Source organism: Hippopotamus amphibius, chromosome 17 (genome assembly GCF_030028045.1).
Source record: "Hippopotamus amphibius kiboko isolate mHipAmp2 chromosome 17, mHipAmp2.hap2, whole genome shotgun sequence".
In the NCBI taxonomy this organism is placed as follows: domain Eukaryota; kingdom Metazoa; phylum Chordata; class Mammalia; order Artiodactyla; family Hippopotamidae; genus Hippopotamus; species Hippopotamus amphibius.
Genome location: NC_080202.1, coordinates 12,722,899 through 12,743,339, shown reverse-complemented (window position 1 = coordinate 12,743,339; position 20,441 = coordinate 12,722,899). Strand labels below are relative to the sequence as shown.

Below are 20,441 nucleotides of genomic sequence, written 5' to 3'. Positions count from 1 at the left end.
TCTAACCAAAAATAGCAGGAAACATTTTTTTCCAAGTGCATACGGCATATTAACCAACATACAGCATGTTCTCTGTGGACCATAAAACTAGCCTTGAAAAATTTTTAAGGGTTAAAATAATAAAAAATATGTTCTCAGAGTATAATAATTAGACTTAGAAAACAATAAGAGAATCACAGTTCTCGTAAACATTTAAATCTTATTAAAATGTTTAAAGTATGATGAGATTTCCCTGACACTGGGAATGATGTAAGGAGGTCTACTCTAAACACTTCTATTCAAAATTGTATTGCAGTGATAACCTATATGAGAAAAGAATTGGAAAAAGAATGAATCTATGTATATGTATAACTGAATCAATTTGCTGTACACCTGAAACTAATACACTGAAAATCAACTATAATCCAATAAAATTAAAAAAACAAACAAACAAAATTGCACTGGAGATTCTGGTCAGTATAATAAGGTGAGGTAAGAAATGCATACAGACTAGAAAGAAAGAAGTAAAATTATCTTTATTCACAGAAGACGTGATCATTTATGTAGAAAACTCTATGAAATCTAGGAGAAAGCTATTAGAATTAATAAATGAATACAGCAAGATCACAGATAAAGCTCGAAGTAAAATCAACTGTTTTTCTTTTCAGTAGCAATACACAACTAGAAATTAAAATTTAAACACAATTTACAACAGCATCAAAATACATGAAATACTGAGTAATTAAGTTAACAATGTGTGTAAGGAAACTATGGAACATTACTAAAAGAATTTTAGGATCTATATAAGAAATATACCATGTTGGAATGGAAGATTCAACTCTCTCCAATCTGATGTATAAATTCAACACAATCCCAGCTAAAAATCCCAGTAGGCTTTTTCATAGAAACTGATAAACTGATTTTAACATTTATATGGAAGTGCAAAAGATCTCAAACAGCCAAAACAATTTTGAAAAAGAACAAAATTGGAGGACTTCTACTACTTGAATTCAAGAGTTTAATTATAAAGCTATGATAATCAAGACAGCATGGTAATGGCATAAATATAGACATACAGATCAAGAGAATGGAACACTTCAAAAATAGACTCAACTGATTTTAAACAAAGATACCAAAGGTTTGCTCTTCAAAAGACATTGTTATAAAAATGAAAAGGCAATACTCTGGTTTCTCTTCAGATCGAATAAATCTTTCGCCTTTTACTAAAAAAAAAAAAAAAAAAAAAAATGAAAAGGCAAACCATACACTGGGAGGAAATACTTGCAAAACACATCTGATAAAGGACTTGTATTCAGCATATATAAGGAACTCCTACAACTCAATAAGATTAATAAACCAATAAAAAGACATATAAGGAGACTTCTGATTTCTACTCTGACGTGTAAGAAGCTGGAAGTCACCACTTTTTCCTAACAACTAAAGAGCTGAACAAAATGAACAATCAACTCTTCTTAGATCCATGACAGAAGCACTCACAGGGCCTCTAAAATTGGAGACAGGCGGGTGAATACAAAGAATCAAAACTTACCAAAGCAGAAACCCACCAGCAAAAATATCCACTGGAACCACCAGTGCTGAGGTAGAGAACCCTGCACTGAAACTGCCAAGTTGCTGCAGACTCAGCATCCACAAGTCTCAGAAATAAAAACTCCAGGGGGACCCAGTCATTAGAGACCCTCGCTTTTGTAAATATTACATTGGAGCTTGACCATGTTCTCACAGTTCTCTCTACAGGAGAAAAATTCCCTCAAGCTTCTGGTTGGGGGAGGGGAAAAGGAATCATTCTGAATTAGGCCAGAGAATCCTGTTCTTAACAAGATCTGCCCTTGGGAGAAACTAATTAACTAGAGCCTAACCTGTTGGGGTTTTATCCCAGCCTGACTGACCCACAGGAAGGCAATCGTCCAACTCCAGCCTACCCTAGCCATCCTTTCCCACCAAAGCAGAAGAAAAAACTGAGACGCATACGTGTAGTTCACGGTCCAGAGGCACCAGCTTACTAAAAGACTGAGACCTACTCACAGGACTATAGAATGCTTCCCCTCCCCCCGACCTTACCACCACATTACTAAAGACCTATAAGAGCAGTTCCTTTTACCATCATGTCCTCCGATTTTTTTTACAAGACATACTAAACACAGTTTGAGAGACAGAGAAAGCATCAGAACCAGACAAGGCAAGGATGTTGGAGTTAGCAAACTAGGAATTTTAAATAATTATGATTAAGATGCTAAGGGCACTAGCCCGAATGGATAAAGTAGAAAGCATGCAAGGACAGATGTAAGCAGAGAGATGGAAATTCTAAGAATGAACCAAAGAGAAACGATCAAGACCAAAAACACTGTAATGGAAAGGAAGAATGCCTCCGATGGGCTCACTAGTGGATCAGAGACAGCGGAGGAAAGAATCTCTGCGCCTGATGATATCGCAACAGAGACTGACAAAAATGAAAAGCAAAGTGAAAAAACACCGGGAGAAAAAACAAAAACAAAGCAATCAGAATACAATACCCAGGAACTGTGGGACAACTACGAAAGGTGTGATGGAAATCTAGAAGGAAAAGAGAGAGAAAAGAACAGGAGAAATATCTGAAACAATGACTGAGAATCTTCCCCAAATTAATGTCAGACACCAAACCACAGATCCAGGAAGCTGAGACCAATGAGCAGAAAGAATGCCCAAAAAACTACACCTAGGCATATGATTTTTAAAACACAGAAAATCGAAGATAAAGAAAAAATCCTCAAAGAAGCCACAAAAAGATATACTTTACCTACTGATAAGAATTACATCCAACTTGTCTTAAGAAACCACGCAAGCAAGAAGAGAGTGGAGTGAAATACTTATTTCAGACAGAGCTGACTTCAGACCAAGGCAAGTTATCAGGATACAGAGAGGCATTACACAATGCCAAAGGGGACAATCCTCCAAGAAGACACACAATCCTTAATGTGTTTGTACCTAACAACAGAGCACTGAACTACACGAGGCAAAAACGGATAGAGCTACAAGGAGAAATGGGTGACTCCTCTATTAGAGATGGAAACTTCAACAACCCTCTGTCAGAATGGACAGACCCAGCTGGCAGAAAATCAGCAAAGACATAGTTGAACTCACAGTACCATCAATCATCTGGATATAACTGACATCTACAAAGTATTCATCCAACAGCAGCAGAGTACACATTCCTCTCAAGCTCATGTGGAATATTCACCAAGACAGACCATGTTCTGGGCCATAAAATACATCTTAACAAATTTTAAAGAATGAAAATCATGTAACATCTGCTCTTAGACCACAGGGAATTAAACTTGAAATCAATAACAGAAAGAGAGCTTGAAAATCCCCTAATACTTGGAGATTAAACAATACATTTCTAAGTAACACATGGGTCAAAGAAGAAATCTCAACAGAAATTAAACAATATTTTGAACTAAATGAAAATAGTTTGTTAAAATCTGTGTAGTGAAAGCAGTGCTTAGACGGAAATTCACAGCATTGAATGAATACATTAGAAAAGTTCTAAAATCTATCATCTAAGCTTCCACATCAAGAAGCTAAAAGAGCAAATTAAATCCAAAATAAACAGAAATTAATAATAAAAATTAAAATCAGGAAATCAACGGAGAAAAATTAATGAAGTCAAAAGTTGGCTCTTTAAAAAGATCGATAAATTTAATGTCTAGGTAGGCTAAGAAAAAAAAAAGAACACAAGGCATATCGAGCAACAGAAACTCTCATTCATTGTTAGTGGAAAGGCAAAAAAGGTCTAGCCGCTTTGGAAGACAGTTTGACAGTCTTCCAAACATTTATCATATGATCCAGCAATTGTGCTCATTGGTATTTACCCAAAGGAGCTGAAAACTTATGTCCACACAAAAATATGCACACAGATGTCTATAGCAGCTTCATTCATAATTGTCAAAACTTGGAAGCAACCAAGATGCCCTTCAGTAGGTGAATGGATAAATTGTGGTACATTCAGACAATGTAATATTATTCACTAAAAAAGAAATGGGCTATTAAGCCATGAAAAGACATGGAGGAAACAAACATATATTACTAAGTGAAAAAAGCCAATCTGAAAAGGCAACATAGTGTATGATTCCAACTATACGGCATTCTGGAAAAGGCAAAACTACAGACATGGTAAAAAGATCAGTGGTTGTGGGGGAAGGGGTGAACAGATACAGCATAGTGGATTTTTATGGCAGTGGAAATATTATGTACAATATTATAATGGTGGATATATGTAAATATACATGTGTCCAAACTCACAGAACATACAACACCAAGAATGAACCCTAATATAAATGATGGACTCTGGGTGATAATGAAGTGTTGATGTGGGCTCATCAATTTTAATAAATGTCCCACTCTGGTGAGGGATACTGATAATGGGAGGTTATGCATGTGTAGGGACAGGAGTATATGGGAAATTTCTGTAACTTCCACTCAATTTTGATGTACCTTAAACTATTCTAAGAAATAAAGTCTATGTACACCTGAAAATAACACATTGTAAATCAACTAGAATTCAATAAAATTTTTTTAAAAAGTCTATTACGAGAGAGAGAGAGAGAGATGACCAACAGGCACAAACAAAGATGCCCCACATCACTGGTCATCAGGGAAATGCAACTTAAAACCAGAATGAGATATCACTACATAACCATTAAAATGGATAAATGTTAAAAGAATGACAATATCAAACGGTGTCAGCTGGAACTCTCATACATTGCTGGTAAGAATGTAAAATAGTATGTACAGCCACTTGAAAACAGCCTGGCAACTTGATTCAGGAATCCTACTCCTAGGTGTTTACTCAAGATAGAGGACAACTTAAGTCCACACAAAGACTTGTATGCAAATGTTCACAGCGGTGTTATCCATACTAGCCAAAACCTGGAAATGATCCAAATGTCCATCAGCTGTGAGTGGATTAACAAACTGTGGCCTATTCACATAACCATACTAATCAGCAATAAAAAAAGAAAGACTACTCATACAATGCATGGACATGCTACATGAAAGCCTGTTTTGTGTTCTTTTATGAGATGGCCAGTCAGGTGCAGCTGCGAGGAGACAGAGGACAGGCTCAGGAAAAAAACCAAGTTTACTATACTAATAACTCCTAGAGACAGGCAAGACTCACCATGCAGGGTCACATGGGGAAGACACTAGGGTGGTCAGGAAGCAGAGGAGTGAGGGGAGTGCTCAGGTACTTTATTGGGGTTTCCTCAGGACACACAAGGCAGGGCAGGGGGAGCGCGTTAGGATCAGCTAGCGTGAATACCCTCCATGTGCTCTGGGCTATGGAGTGGTCCCTGACTGCCTGGCACCTGGCCCTGGGATGACTCAGGCAGAGGAAGATGGCCTCCTAGGCTGAAATGGCAGAGAGAGGAGGGAGGGCTCTGGGCTTGCAGATTCAAAGTCTGCTCAGGCTGGGTCCTTTGCTGTATCTAAGAATCAGCAAGCCCAGGGAGAGGCAGTCTCCCCAAGCCAGTGGCAGTCTCGCCAAGCCAGTCTCCCCCATATGATGTTATGAGGTCAAAACATCATAATACACAGAAAATTTAAAATGTTTACAATACAAAGCCTGAAACAAAAAAACTACATTCTATATGATTCCATTTATTTAAAAGTCTAGAACAGGCAAACTACTGTGACAGAAAAATCAGTGGTCACTAGAGGCTGGGTAGGGTGGGAACAGACTGCAAAGAGCCACTAGGGAACTTTTTGACAGTGATGGAAGAGTTCTATATCTTGATTGTGGAAGAGGTAATACACACATTTGTCAAAATGCATCAAACCATACAAATCTTAAATTGGAGAATGTAACTGTATGCAAGTTATACCTCAATAGAGCTGATTTAAATATATAAATTTCTAAATATGATGTACCTTATATCTTCAAATATACATAAAGAGTTAAAAACACAGTAACGTTTTGCATATTTCTTGCTTTATAACATAGCTTAGTTACACTAGCAATACATAATCTGCATCCTACTTTTTTTTACTAAGCAACGTAACTACTCCTATGTCATTTCAAATTCATCTAATTGCACATTATTTTTAAAGAGAAATTTCAGATTAAGGGGATACACATTCAATATTTATTTCTTTATATGCAAAATAGCTACTATGAAGGTGAATTTTAAAGTGACTAAAACTCTAAGTGAATTAAAGAACCTCTAAAATCACACTCTGAGTTAAAACTATAAAAAGTTTCCATTTCTGTAAGTTGGAAACTGTTGACTGGCAATTTCACATGATTCCACCTAATACATTAAATAACATAAATGAAAATCTTATTAATTATAAAAGAATGACAAATACTACTACACTGCTTTAGAAGTAGCGTGCATTCACGACTACTTTACTTGTTTTTATTGTTTGTGGGTTCAACAACAGGTGACAACCCTTATTTTTGTTTAATCAATCCTTTTTCTGATTTGAAAACACAAATAAATAATTGTGCTACCTAAATTACTTTAAACAAACTTGGGTAAATTTACTTACAGTACAATCTATTTCATTTGGCAGCTTTACAAAATTTGGGAGAAAAGTAATATGCTCCCTTTAAGAAGGCAGTGTAGAAATGGAGAAATCATTACCCAGGAATTAAAAGCCTCCAGTATGTTAGAAACAAGATGAAGGAAAAGAAATTAACAGCAAATAGTGCTCACAAAGTAACAGTATAAAATAGGTTAACTAACACTTTTCCTTTAAAATTAGCATTCCTGAACAGGTTATTTAAAAAAATTTTTTTAATGAAGTATAGTTGATTTACAATTTTGTGTTAATTTCTGCTGTACATCAAAGTGACTCAGTTATACACATATAGACATTCTTTTTTATATTCTTTTCCCTTATGGTTAATCCCAGGATATTAAATATAGTTCCCTGAGCTATACAGTAGGACTTTGTTGTTTACCCATTCTCTATATAATAGTTTAAATCTACTAACCCCAAACTCCCAGTCCATCCCTCCCCATCCCCTCTCCCCCGTGGCAACCACAAGTCTGTTCTCTATGTCAGTGAGCCTGTTTCTGTTTCATAGATAGGTTCATCTGTGCCATATTTTAGATTCCACATAAGTGATATCATATGGTATTTGTCTTTCTCTTTCTGACTTATTTCACTTACTATGATAATCTCTGGTTGCATCCATGTCCTTAACAGAGTAGATCAGAGTCACCAGAAGCCTAGAAAACGCCCAGAATGGAGACAAAAGATGCTACATGTTTCCTCAGGAGATGACAGGAAGCAAATATTTAGATAACTAAGGCTTGTAATATGTCACTGGTACTTAACATAGGCTTGGCAGATTTCACTTCTTTTAACCCTTACTGTAAGCTAAATACTATACTGTGAATCTTTTCTTTCTTTCTTTTTTTTTTGCCACACGGCTTGCAGGATCTTAGTTCCCTGACCAGGGACTGAACCCATGTCTTTGACAGTGAAAAGTGAGGAGTCCTAACCACTGGACCACCGAGAATTTCCTATCATTTAGATTTAATCTCATCAATATACTAACTGTTTTCTGCAAGTTATATTTCTTATAGAAAAAGCAGAAGCAATGGGGTATATTAAAAACTGTTTTAGTTTCACTTTAAAAAAAAAATGCCTACCCATTAGATCCTAGCTACTCTCAACTGGCATCTTATGACAACTAATCAAAATGCAAGTAGGAAAAAAAATGAAAAGGAAGAGCAGTTACCCAAGAGATTTTGAACCCATTATACTATTTTAATGATGAAAGTAGCACTCCACTCATTACAGCATTTAGTAATTCCTTAGAGACAGCAGGTTTCAAGAAAAATTATTTTGAAATTATTTCAAACGTATAGGAATTGCAAGATTAGTACAAATGATTCCTGTATACTCTTCACCCAGATTCACTGCACTTTCCCCCATTTGCTCGCTCTGTGTGTGGTTTTTTCTAACCCATTTGAGAGTTAGCTACAGACATTATCATGCCCCAACCTTAAATATTTTGGCATGTACATTTTAAAAACAAGGACATTTTCTTTTATAACCAGAGAACAATGATCAAATTGAGAAAATTTAACACTCATACAATACCATTACCTGGAATACAGCCCTCAGCCCCTACTTAAATGTCACCAATTATCCCAATAACGTCCTTCATGTCAATTTTCTCCCCTGATGCAAGATCCAATCTAGGATCATGTGCTTCATTTACGTGTCAAGTCTCTTCAGTCTCTTTCAATCTGGAACAGTTCTGTGGTCTTTTTTTACTTTCATGACCTTAATATTTTTGAAAAATTGCCTTACAAAATCCCTCAAGTTGGTTTCTCTGAAATTTCCTCATAGTTAGATGCAGGTTAAACATTTTGGGCATGAAGAGCACAGAGGTGCTACGTGTCCTTCTAGGTGACTCACATCAGGAGGTGATCACCTGGTCAAGGTGGTATCCTCCAGTCTCTCCACTATAAAGTTGCCATATATCCCTTTGTAATTGAGAAATACTTTGTAACTGGGGAAATATTTTGAAACTATGAAAATATCCTGTTCCTCTTCAAATTTTCCATTGTTGATTCCTCCATGAATCAATTATTATTATAATGATTGCAAAAGAGTGGTTTTTCTAACTTTATTATTCCTTCTACATTTATTAGTTGGCATTCTACTGTAACAAGGAGCTTTTCCTCTATCCCCCTATGTATTTTTATTTGCTTACTTTTTTCAATGGGTTATAATCCATTATTGTCATTATTCCTCTTGAGCTTACAATGTCCCATATTTGACTTGAGCTGGCTCCTATGTTCTTTTAACATTTAATACCATAAAAGGTATTGTCCCAACCTTATAGACAAGGAAAACAAAATGGCTTCTCCTTTTACAAAGGCAAGTCAAAGTTTGTAGTAGAACTGGACAGTCTTTCAGCTGGAAAATTAACTAAAAGCTCAGTTATAAAATTTACAATTGTTCCTTGCAACTATCACTTACAGCACCCCATAATTATGCTAGCACCTAGTTTTAAGAAAAAAACAGAAGAGGAGGGGGACTCTACATTAAAATAGAGTACTCTTTAACATTTCCTTTCAACACAGTAGACCATAGCATTTAAATCTACTGGATTCCTAAAATGGTCAAGAGTTTAAATTATCTTGTTTACCATTCATTATTATTATTAATTACATCAAATACATACTCATTCAATTCTATGACTACCCTATGAGGTATGAGGTAGCTGTTATTAACTCACTTTACCACTGAGAAAAAATTTAAAAGATAAGTCAAAGAGGGACTTCCCTGGGAGTCCCGTGATTAAGATTTTGCTTTTCAATGCAGGGGGTGTGAGTTTGATCCCTGGCCAGGAAGCTAAGATCCTACATGCCTTGTGGCCAGAAAACCAAAACATAAAACAGAAGCAATACTGTAATAAATTAAAAAAAGACTTTAAAAATGGTCCACATTAAAAAAAAAAACCTAAAAAAAAAAAAAAAAGGCAAAGAATCACATTTCAAAAGGCCCAAATAGTTTATTATCCATCACCAGATATGTGGATTTTACCCAGACCCAAGAAGTCTCCACCATCTGGCAGTGGGTAAGAAATGGAAAGGAGAAAGCAAAAACAGGGAGTAAAACCAGTATTAAATTGGCACTTGGTAACTCTGGTTCCTGGAAAAACCACAGAATCACTGCCATCAAGGGCATCAGCAATATAACCAATGACAAGAGTGAAATCCAGGCCATAAGGCGTTTGATAAAGTCTGCTAATTTATTTAGAAGGTTAGGTGAGAGAGTCTCTAAAAAAGAAAATGCTATTAAGTAAAGCTCAAGTCACAGGCACAAAAAGTGAAAGGTAGAGATGACAACAACAGAAAGCCTGTCTAATAATGTCACATGTCAATTATACTCCAACAATAAAGAAAAGAAAAAAGAAAGGGAGTAGGAAAGAAAAGGCTGTGTACTTAGAAGTCTAACTGCAGGATGGGCTACAGAGGCTACATGGGGTGGTGCAAAGAGCACTGGACCACAATTAGGAGATGTGGGTCCCAAATTTCTAACCTGTACAACTTAGAGGTTGGATAACTTTCTCTCCCAAGGGCCTCCCAGCTGCAAAATTCCTTAAGATACAAAACTGCAGTTGCTGCTGAGGGTGACGTAGGTGAGGCTTGAATCATAACGGGGAGGTGAGGCATCTGGAGTGCCATCACTGAGGTCAGTCCAACAGATTTAACATATTTCACTCTGTAATGTTATAAATTTGGCTTAATTTCTGCACTTCTTTAGGAACAAGAAGAGGAATAAGAAGCAGATGGTAGGGTTTAAATACTTGTTTTTAATCTCTTATTTGTCATAGCTTCAAAATATGCAGTTTCCACAGCATTTCAAAATTTGAGAGTTGCATAGTGGTATAAACATCATGTCAACTATAAAAATATGCAGGAGGACATGAACTGGTAATATACACGTGTACACATGAAAGTCACCACAGTACGATGTGAAATTGTAAGCCATATTTGTGAGCAATACTCTTTCAAAAAACACCGCTCTCTTCTCTTTTCAATGAAAATCACTTCATTCTTCCTTTCTTCCCTTCATCTTCCTTCTCAACCTGCCTGAGTCTTAAGAGAGCAGACAAGACTGCTGAACCCTTTCTTTAAATGAATCGTAACTGGGTAACTTTTCCCATACGTGACACCAACCTTGAAATGGCTGACTCTCCGGAGACATGGAGGGCTCTAGCCATTTACCCTTCCCAGCAAATGTTCACTTTTCATCCACTGTGTGGGCTGCTACAGAGCCAGGTACAGGCAGACTTGGAATGTACTGACCAATCTCCTCTCCCTTAGAACGGTATTCACTTAAAACATATTTTTTGTGGTTCAAATGGAACTTTGGAAATAACAGAAATTTACTGATCGAAAGGCTCCTGAAAACAACCTTCCCATTTTCTTGGATGACTCCAGTTCCCTCAAAAGCTGACAGATACTGAAATGACCCCATGGCCCTGGTTATCTACTGTCATGAGTGTCAGTGCTCTGTTACTTTACATATATCCCCTCTTCTTTGGATTTCCTTCCCATTTAGGTCACCTTAGAGCATTAAGTAAAGTTCCCTGTGCTATACAGCAGGTTCTCATTAGTTATCTATTTTATACATATTACTGTATACATGTTGATCCCAATCTCCCAATTCATCCCACCCGTCGCCATTCCCCCCGTGGTGTCCATACATTTGTTCTCTACGTCTGTGTCTATTTCTGCCTTGCAAACAGGTTCATCTGTACCATTTCTCTTTGAAGATATCAATTTAAGGCAAAAATTTATTAACCTTTGGCTTTAATATTGTGTAAATTTTCGAAGAGGTAGATCATCCAATAATCCAGTTGCTTTCCATATTTAAATAAACTCACATTTAACAAGTCAGGATATCTGTTGACTTTGGAACTGGCCTTCTATTAAAATAAGTGGCTTTAAACACCTATAAATCCAAAAGGAAAAAAAAAAAGGCCTCCCTACTTAGCAATTCCAGTTCTGGGTATTTACCCAAAAAGAATTCAAAGCAGGGGCTTAAGAAATATTTGCATATTCATGTTTGAAGCCACATAATCCACAACAGCCAAAATGTGGCAGTAACCCAAGTGTCCATCAACAGATGAATGGATACACAAAATGAAGTATACATACACAATGGAATATTAGTATTATTCAGCCCTAGAAAGGAAGGAAATTCTGAAACATGCTATAACACGGATGAATGAGGATATGATGCTAAGGGGAAGAAGCCGGTCATAAAGGGACAAATACAATTCCACTTACATAAGGTACCTAGAATAGTCAAATTCATAGAGACAGAAAGAAGAATGGTGGTTGCCAGGGGTTATGGGACAAGAGGGAATGGGGAGTAGTTGTTTAATGGGTGTGAAGTTTTAGTTTTACAAGAAGAAAGAGTTCTGGAGGTTAGCAGCACAACAATATGAGTGTACTTAATTAATGCCACTGAATTGTACACTTAAAAAATGGTTAAGATGGCAAATTTTATGTTATGTGTATTTTACCACAATTTTAAAAAATTCTTCTCTATGTCATAAAGCTAAATCCTAGGGCTGAAAGCCCTTTTAGTCTGAACTACCATATTATCCATCATTTCAACAACACTTGACAGGGTGAGAAGTCAAGCGAGACAAATAGCTCTTTCTGAGTACCTTATGCTGCTTAGTGACAGGTATGTTGTCCCAAATAATTAGCTTTTAAAAGGGAATAGCCTCAAGTCTCCTCTGGAACTGGTTAGTGATCTCAGTTTCCCTTCATTAAGTTTTTGACAGCTCAATGTCCTCACATCTGTCATTGTTTGGGAGACTGATTCCAAGAACATAAATTGCTTCAAGGACTAGGCAACAAATTTATTCTGGTTCATGAGACAGATCTGAACCCATCTGTTTTCTAATCAAAAGGCATATTTGAATCAGTTTTGTTCCATCATAGGACCATACTAATGGGAGCAATACAATCCTATGGTATTTTCCTCCTTCCCATCCATGTAGTATAGATGATGACAGGAAACACAAATCATTTAAAGGCATGAGAGCATCCTCAGAAAAAGGGTCTTTGCAGGATGCACGACCTTCTACCGTCTCGATTTTTATCTGGTTATTCTTCGGACCACAGTGATTTCGTTTCCTCTAAGTGACATGGTTTCTTTCTGAATTACACAGGCGATAATATTCTTACCCACTTACCTTAATCTTTTTTTAAGTTGTAAACTGTCATGGATGATCCTTTTAACAAACTCTAATTCACCTCCTTCTGCCATGATCTCTGTGATACCTCCTGTATTTACAGAACTAGGTGGGGGTCTTCGAGGATTTCGAGAGTTTACTCCCTGAACAACAACAACAACAACAACAAAATCCTGGTGAAAAGTTTTTACACCTTAAGACCAGGTCTTTGACTGTAACCTAGTTCTGAGTAAGAATGCTCAGACATAATTTCAGTTTCCAAGTATCATGCTAGATTTAGGATTTAAAAATCATATAACCATGGCATTTGAAACAATGGCATTCATGCAAATATTCCCTCCAGGATCTTTATCTTCCATCTTTGTGATTAAACATATTAACATTTTACCTTTTTATGTAACCAATTCTGTCACTTTTTCTTTATGTTTTCTATCTTGATATCATACACTGAAAATACTCCACCCAAAGATTATATAAATATTTAGTTTTGTTTTCTTCTAGTACTTTATGGTGTCACTTTTAAAATTTAAATATTTAATCCACTCTTACCTCACACCATATAAAAAAATAACCCAAATAGATTAAAGTTGCCAAAAAAAAGATATTCAGATCTGGTGCTAGTTATAGTCTATTTCTTCATCTGGATGCTGATTCTACAAGAATATTCCCTCTGGAAAATCCAGTTTACACTCATGGCATGTGTACTTTTACGTATATATGTTGTATCTTGACATTTTTCAAAAGAAACATACTGCAGGATGTGGCTATTTTATCAACAGTTCTCAAAATTTATCTGCATTGAAGGTTAAAATTTAGACTTCTTAAATCCTGCTTCACTTCATGTTCCAATCTAGAATGTTGGTATTGCTAATAAATTTCTGTCCACCCCTCCCCCCCAACCAAATTTAATCCATCTGGAATTTATTTTGTTACGAGGTATGCAAATGGTATTTTTAGAGTGTCTGAGTGATTCTCAAAACAATTTATTGTCTCAAAGTTTTAAGCATACACAGCTCCTTGTTTCCTTCTGATTAATACTATTTACTTTCTATTAATTTTTCTCTAGATGAAGGAAAACTTAGGTTAAATCAATAGTATTTTATTGATTTTTGATAGGTTAGTTTTTGGAGCCAGTGCATCTCTTTCCATATTCATAAGCAAATATATTTTATTTCATGAAGTGAATATATTCATTTCAAGATGGAAAGACTAAGTCAGACATTTTTTTTACTATCGAATGACAGCTTGCAGTAAAAACAGTGACCCTCTCCTTAAGCCAATAAGCCCAATGCAGGAGTAGGCTGTAACCTAAGTTGGTTCAATCAGAAGAAATCTAGATGTTAAATGGTTTGAGGAAGACAAGAGTTCTCTCCTCACCCTCTTCCACTCCCCAAATATTACTCTGCCACAAGTAAACCAGCCTGAGAACAAAAACAACCAAGGGCCAGATCAGAGCCAAGGGGAACATGAAAACACAGAGTCTCAGCCTTGATATTATAATGAACACCTTGATTAAACTGTTCCCGAAGTCTGTGCTATTGCTGGATTTCTCAGATATGTAAACCAATAAACTTTCCTGTTATGTCAATCTGAATTGGGTTTTCAGGCACTTGATACCAGAAGTATCCTAACTGATACAGCTTCTAAAATAAAAAGTTGCTCTTACCTTTGCAAACAAGGAAAACAGCTAAATATTCAACTACTTTAAAGCAGAAGATATTTTACCTTGGCTTCCAACTGATTGGCAAAAAAGGGAGGGTTGCACATGCAAAAGTCATAGATTATCTCAGATTCTTCTTTAAGAGCATCCATTAGGAGTGTCTTCTGTGGTACTTTTACCACTAGGAGGAAAAATAGAGACTGTTAACTACTATTAACACTGTGGTAGTTTTCAAATATGTCCACAAACTCTTTGATTCTAGTCCCTTCAAGAGGTAGAGTTTGATTTCCCTCTCCTTGCATGTAGCTTCACTCAATGGTTCACTTTTATCGAAAAGAATATGATGGAAGTGATAGGGTATCAATTCTGAGGCTAGGTCGTAAAAAGCAATATGGCCTGCTCCTTGCCCTATTTCTTTAAACACTTGCTCTAGGAAAAGCCAGCTGACATGCTGTAAGGATGCTCAAGTAGCCCTCAGGAGAGATCCACATGGCAATGAACTGTAGCTTCCTGTCAAAAGCCACGTAGTAAGCCATCTTGAAAACAAATCTCTACCTCCAATCTTTCAGACTACAACCTCATGAAAGACTGAACCAGAACCACCCAGCTAGCCCACACCCAAATTCCTGACACATAGGAACTACGAGATAATAAATGTTTATTGCTGAACACTGCCAGATTTTGGAGTAATCTGTAATATAGGAATGGATAACTAAAAAACTCACTAATAATATATGACTATCTCCCCTTATGATATGTTTAACACTAGTAAGAGAAGCCTATTTCTTCCAAAAAGAGACATAAAGTCTCTTTAATGAAAAAAAAAAAAAAGCAAGCCCTTTATATATATATATATATATATATACACACACAATAAGCACAGAAGTAAAAAGTAACTAAGCATTAAAAGGATTTAACTACTTGTAGCATAGTTCCATGTACTGAAATAAAAAAGATGATACAGTTTAATCAACAGGGTTTTCTTCCTTTTAAAAACCTTGGTGACTAGGTTACTTTATATACAGTTGATTCTCATCTTTAGTGGTAGTTGTGTTCTATAAAGTCACAACGAACACTGAATTAGTGAACACTAAACCACTGGCTCCTAAGAGAAATACATGGTTAGGTAAGTTCGAGTCTCTGGTCACAACATTTTCATCAACCGATTAATACATATCCTTACTGACTTATCAACATTGAACTCACGGCCAATAGTACTATAACATGTCTGAACGAAACTCATCTGGCACGTGTATTTTCTCTGCAGGGCACATCACAGCCTTCTTGTACTTAGGAACACTAGGCAGTAATCAAGCACTGTGTTTAGGGGTCATTATAAACAGCAAAATCACCAATAAAAGCACAAAAGTGTGGAAAAAAAGAAAAAAAAAAGAGTGGTACTAAATAGACCATGACAAGGACAGTTTACAGTGTGAGAACTGAAACAAGCCAGCAGGGCATTGCCTTGTCCAGCTTCAGCTGGGAACACGCATGTTGGGTGACTCAGATTTTTTGCCACTTTACACGTTCTGTGAATGACCACAAAACTACCATGAGTATTGATCTGGAGGCTAAAAATAGCCCCAAGTAGTCAAATTTTAACAAGTAGAGGAATTCACACAGAATCCACAAATTATGAGGATCAAGTGTTTACTCTGTTTCTTTCTGAGTTAATTCTGATAACAAAGCAGCAAACCAAATTACAGTGTACCAGATTTTCTAAATCACCAAAGTCTGTATATTAAAGCAAAAGATAATGAGATGTGTTAAATTAGAAACACGGGTTAATAAATAAAGCTTGAAAGGAAAATTTATTCTGCAGAGCTAACCTTTTATAAGATCAGATAAGTTATTCTGTTCCACATTCTTCTTTGCATAGTTGAAGCACATATCATCTACTTCTGTTGCAAGGAAATACCAGCCATTTAAGGTTGTTCCAAGTAAAGGATAGATGCAAGATGCCCCAGTACCTAGTAAAATAAGAATTCAAAACACAATGCACACACCTGAGAGGAAGGCAAGAACATAAGCAAAAACACCATTCTTCTCTTCTTAGAATTTCTTATATAGCTTTAACAGCTGAAACCACAAGCTAGTACCGATTATACACATACTGTGGCTACTGGCTTCATGTATGTTAGTCGTTTCATGTCCGTTAGTCTTACCTCATAATTAGATTCAAATTTCCTAGAGAATAGAAACCTTGCTGTCCTCTTTGTACGCTATATGTAAAATGAAGTATGCGTAATTGGTGGGTGATCAAAAAATACATGACTGACTAACTGAAAACTGTTACAGTAATTTACTTTATAAAAAGTCATTTTAAATCTCTCACAAAACTTGATTTTCTTGAAAGAAATCAGTGTTATTTGTTAAAACTGTAATATCTTAAAATAGATCAGTGTATACACCCCATTCTACAAAAGCAGAAAAAAATACATAGGTATAAAATTTTTATAATATTAAACCACCCAATTCCCCACATATCTATCTGTAAGTTTATTTGAAGGAAACCAGAAATTAAAACAAAACAAAAAATACCTAAAAACTAAAGAGAGGATTCACTTCTTAGATGTGGAGACATGGAAAAACATTTGATCCAGATCCAAAACACCAGTCACTGGCTTGCCCCACCATAGTTTAAAACGCAAATGCTCCAGGCAAAAATCTCTCTGATAGCTAGGGTTTGGTTCTAAATTTGTATGTAGAGCCTTTAACCAGAGACTGGACGAGTATATACTCGAATATATACTAACCACAAATAATTGCTTTTACAACTACTGACTGATCTTGGCCAATAAGATCCTAAAGAGCATATTCAAGAGAAAAAAAGCTGGTGTTTTTCTTGGAGGCCCACAACAGTCAGCCCGTACCAGTCACTCCACACTCACTTTCCACTGACCACATCTTGGTGCCATCTAGCCTTCTAAGGATTTGGCAGGAAGAGCTAGAGGCCAGAGATACTCCTAACGTAGAGGAAAGCCAGGCTCAACTTACTGCTTCCTCATTAAGTACTCAGAACAGGCTAGTAAAAGACATGACAACAGCTGATGGCCAGAACATTTAAGCTCTTTGACAGTCACACTGATTGCCATACTTCCTATCATGTTTACTTAATAGCATCCTGGCCCTGATGCTACTGGGCAAACATCTCCTTGGGGATGTGGGAGGTGGTGAGGGAAGGAGTGGTAAAGGGTACTCAAGCTCCTCTCAGAGTCCACAATTATTTAGCCCATGCTAGCTATTCTGGTAAGCCAGTCACTCAGAATAAGGAAATTAAGGAAATTTAAGTAGCACTTCCAGCTCTGTAGGCAAAAAATCCAGATCAGATCCCAGGCCCTTGATTCTCACATAACTGCCTCTCTCTTCGTACTTCAATTTCACTTAAAAGGAAAAGGAAAAAAAGGACACTCCTTCAGCTGCCCAAGGATCAGGTTCCACCAGGGTAATAAATGCAGGTAAAAGACCTTTCCTCCACCAAAAAAATCAAATTTCTCAATTCTTAAGACCAAAAGACTTGTATTCTAACATCCTAATCCCCTTAGAAAGCTGAATGACATTTTTAAATGGGTAATAATCCTTGTAATGATAAATAAAAATGGAAAGTGTATAACCACAGAATTAGAGCAAACTAATGGGGTCTGGGGGAAGAATTTATATAAAACCCTGATTAGAATGGCTGTGATTTCAGCAAGAGTGCCCCTTGTGAAGAGCTAAAATCCATTAACCTCCTATATCCCCAAGTGTTATTTTAGAGGGTTTGGGGCATAATTAAAATAAATTAGTACTAAATAGGCTCTCAAGCTTTTTAAGCTTTTAATAACCCGTCAGCCAATCTTCTGCCATGAACATAAAAGAAAAGAAACTTTTGTTAAACCCCATTATTTTTACATAGTTCATCAGGTGTTCAGAATTTTGAATGTTGAAAGAATGATGTATTTATCCATCAACATTCAACAAATCATTTACTGAACACCTACTATGTGCCAGAAACTTTGTTAGGCCTTTGGGTATAATAGTAAGCAAAAAAGTAACAGGCTCTGTACTTAGTAATCTAGTGGCAGAGAAAGACATTAATCAATCAGACAAGTGAAAGTGTAGTTTAAAACTAAAAAAATGCCATGAAGGAAAAAACATGGTTTCTAAAGCTCATATTCAAGGAACGTATCTATGCTGGAAGGTCAGAGAAGGTTTTCTTGAGAAAATAAGGCTTGAGTTGACAACTACAGTACAAATGAGAATTAATGAAGTGAAGGTGGGATATTCCAAGCAGAGGGAACAACATGTACAAAGGCCTAGAATCATGAAGTCTTATTAGAAGAACTGAAGACAAGTGTAGAAAACAAGAAAGAGAAGAGAAGATGAGGCTTAGAGAGACCTAGAGGGCAGGAATCAGACAACGAAAATTCTAATAGGCCCAATAAAGGTTTTGGGTGTTTATTACAGAAGCAATAGGAAGCCATTAAAGTGGTAAAGATGTGCTCAGATGTTTTTTTCTTTAATCTTTAAAAAAAAAGTATTTATCTATCTATCTATCCATATATCTAGCTATCTAGCTATCTGCCCACATCAGGTCTTAGTTGTGGCACACAGGATCTTTGGTGCTGCATTCGGCATGCGAACTTCGTAGTTGCAGGCATGTGGGATCTAGTTCCCTGACCAGGGATCGAAACCGGGCCCCCTGCATTGGGAGCACAGAGTCTTAGCCACTGCACCACCAGGGAAGTCCCCAGATATGGGTTTACACATACTTTCTGGAAAATGAAATGGAGGGGCAAAAGAGTGGACAAGAGCAGAGTAGTTGAGAAACTATTCTGTAGACAGAGAGAAATAATGGTGACTTGGACTGGGATGGTGGCAGCTGAGATGGAGAAGAGCAGGTGATTTAAGAAATATTTAAGAGAGAAAAACAGGAAATGGTGATAGACACTGTTAGTGAGAAAGGAGAGAAGTAAATATCAAGGATGACAGAGTGGATTGTGGTGGATTCCTTGAATAAGGAACAAAGGAAGAGGACCAAAATAGGAAGAAAGAATATGAGTTCGGTCTTGGATGTCACAAAGTCTGAGATGTTTTTGAGATATCCAAGTTTCTTATATATTTGGGACTAGAGCTCAAGAAAAGTAATCTGAGTTGGAGGAATATACAATTTGCAGGTTATCTACATGGAGGTAGAAAATAAAGTCATAGATATGAATGAAATTGCCTAGAGGTAGAGTACTGAATAAGAACAGAGTCAAAGACTGAACTTTAGGGATTCTCAACATTTAATAGCTAGATATAAGAAAGTAAGCCTGAAAAGGGGAGAAGAGTGACTAGAAACAAAAAGGGAAAACCAAAGGAGTCTAGTGTTGTGAAAGCCAATGGAGGAGAGTTCATAAAGGAGAAAGAAGCGGTTAATAAATGCTGCTGAAAAGTCAGGTATGAGAAGCACTGAAAATGGATGCAAATGTTGAACACTTACTACTATCTAGAAACTATGTTTCCTATTAACTATATTAAAAAATAGAGTCCACAGATGTTTTAATTCAATTCTTCATTCCTTTTATAAAGGATTAGTAAAGGCCAAAGGATTAACAAATTTTAAACCCTATCAAATGAAAACACTGTCTAAGATAAACATACAATACAGTTATAATCGCAAAACATACCCTGAGACTTCCCAGGTGGTGCAGTGGTTAAGAATCTGCCTGCCAATGCAGGGGACACGGGTTCGAGCCCTGGTCCAGGAAGACCCCACATGCTGCGGAGCAACTAAGCCTGTGTGCCACAACTACTGAGCCTGCATTCTAGAGCCCAAAAGCCACAATTACTGAAGCCTGCGCACCTAGGGCCCACGCTCCACAACAAGAGAAGGCCCCGCACTGAGAGGCCCCTGCACCGCAACAAAGAGTAGTCCCCGATCATCACAACTAGAGAAAGCCCACACGCAGCAATGAAGACCCAAAGCAGTCAAAAATGAAAATAAATAAATAAACATGTTAAAACAAACAAAAGCAACAAAAAACATACTGTGGCTTCATTTCCTTCTGTTTCTCTACTTACTTTCCCAAATGAATC

General features: G+C 36.8%; 1 protein-coding gene across 2 annotated transcripts in view; it reads right to left on the bottom strand.

Moving 5' to 3' along the window:
* The window catches only part of METTL16 (methyltransferase 16, RNA N6-adenosine), a 61,768-nt gene that overhangs the window by 23,558 nt on the left and 17,769 nt on the right, over positions 1 to 20,441 (bottom strand). For both annotated transcript variants that reach the window (XM_057715188.1, XM_057715189.1), the window contains 3 exons: positions 16,211 to 16,351; positions 14,447 to 14,562; positions 12,722 to 12,864 (listed from right to left, as the gene is read on the bottom strand). In XM_057715188.1, the coding sequence (XP_057571171.1) occupies positions 12,722 to 12,864; positions 14,447 to 14,562; positions 16,211 to 16,351 (400 nt within the window). The remainder of the gene's footprint in view (positions 1 to 12,721; positions 12,865 to 14,446; positions 14,563 to 16,210; positions 16,352 to 20,441) is intronic.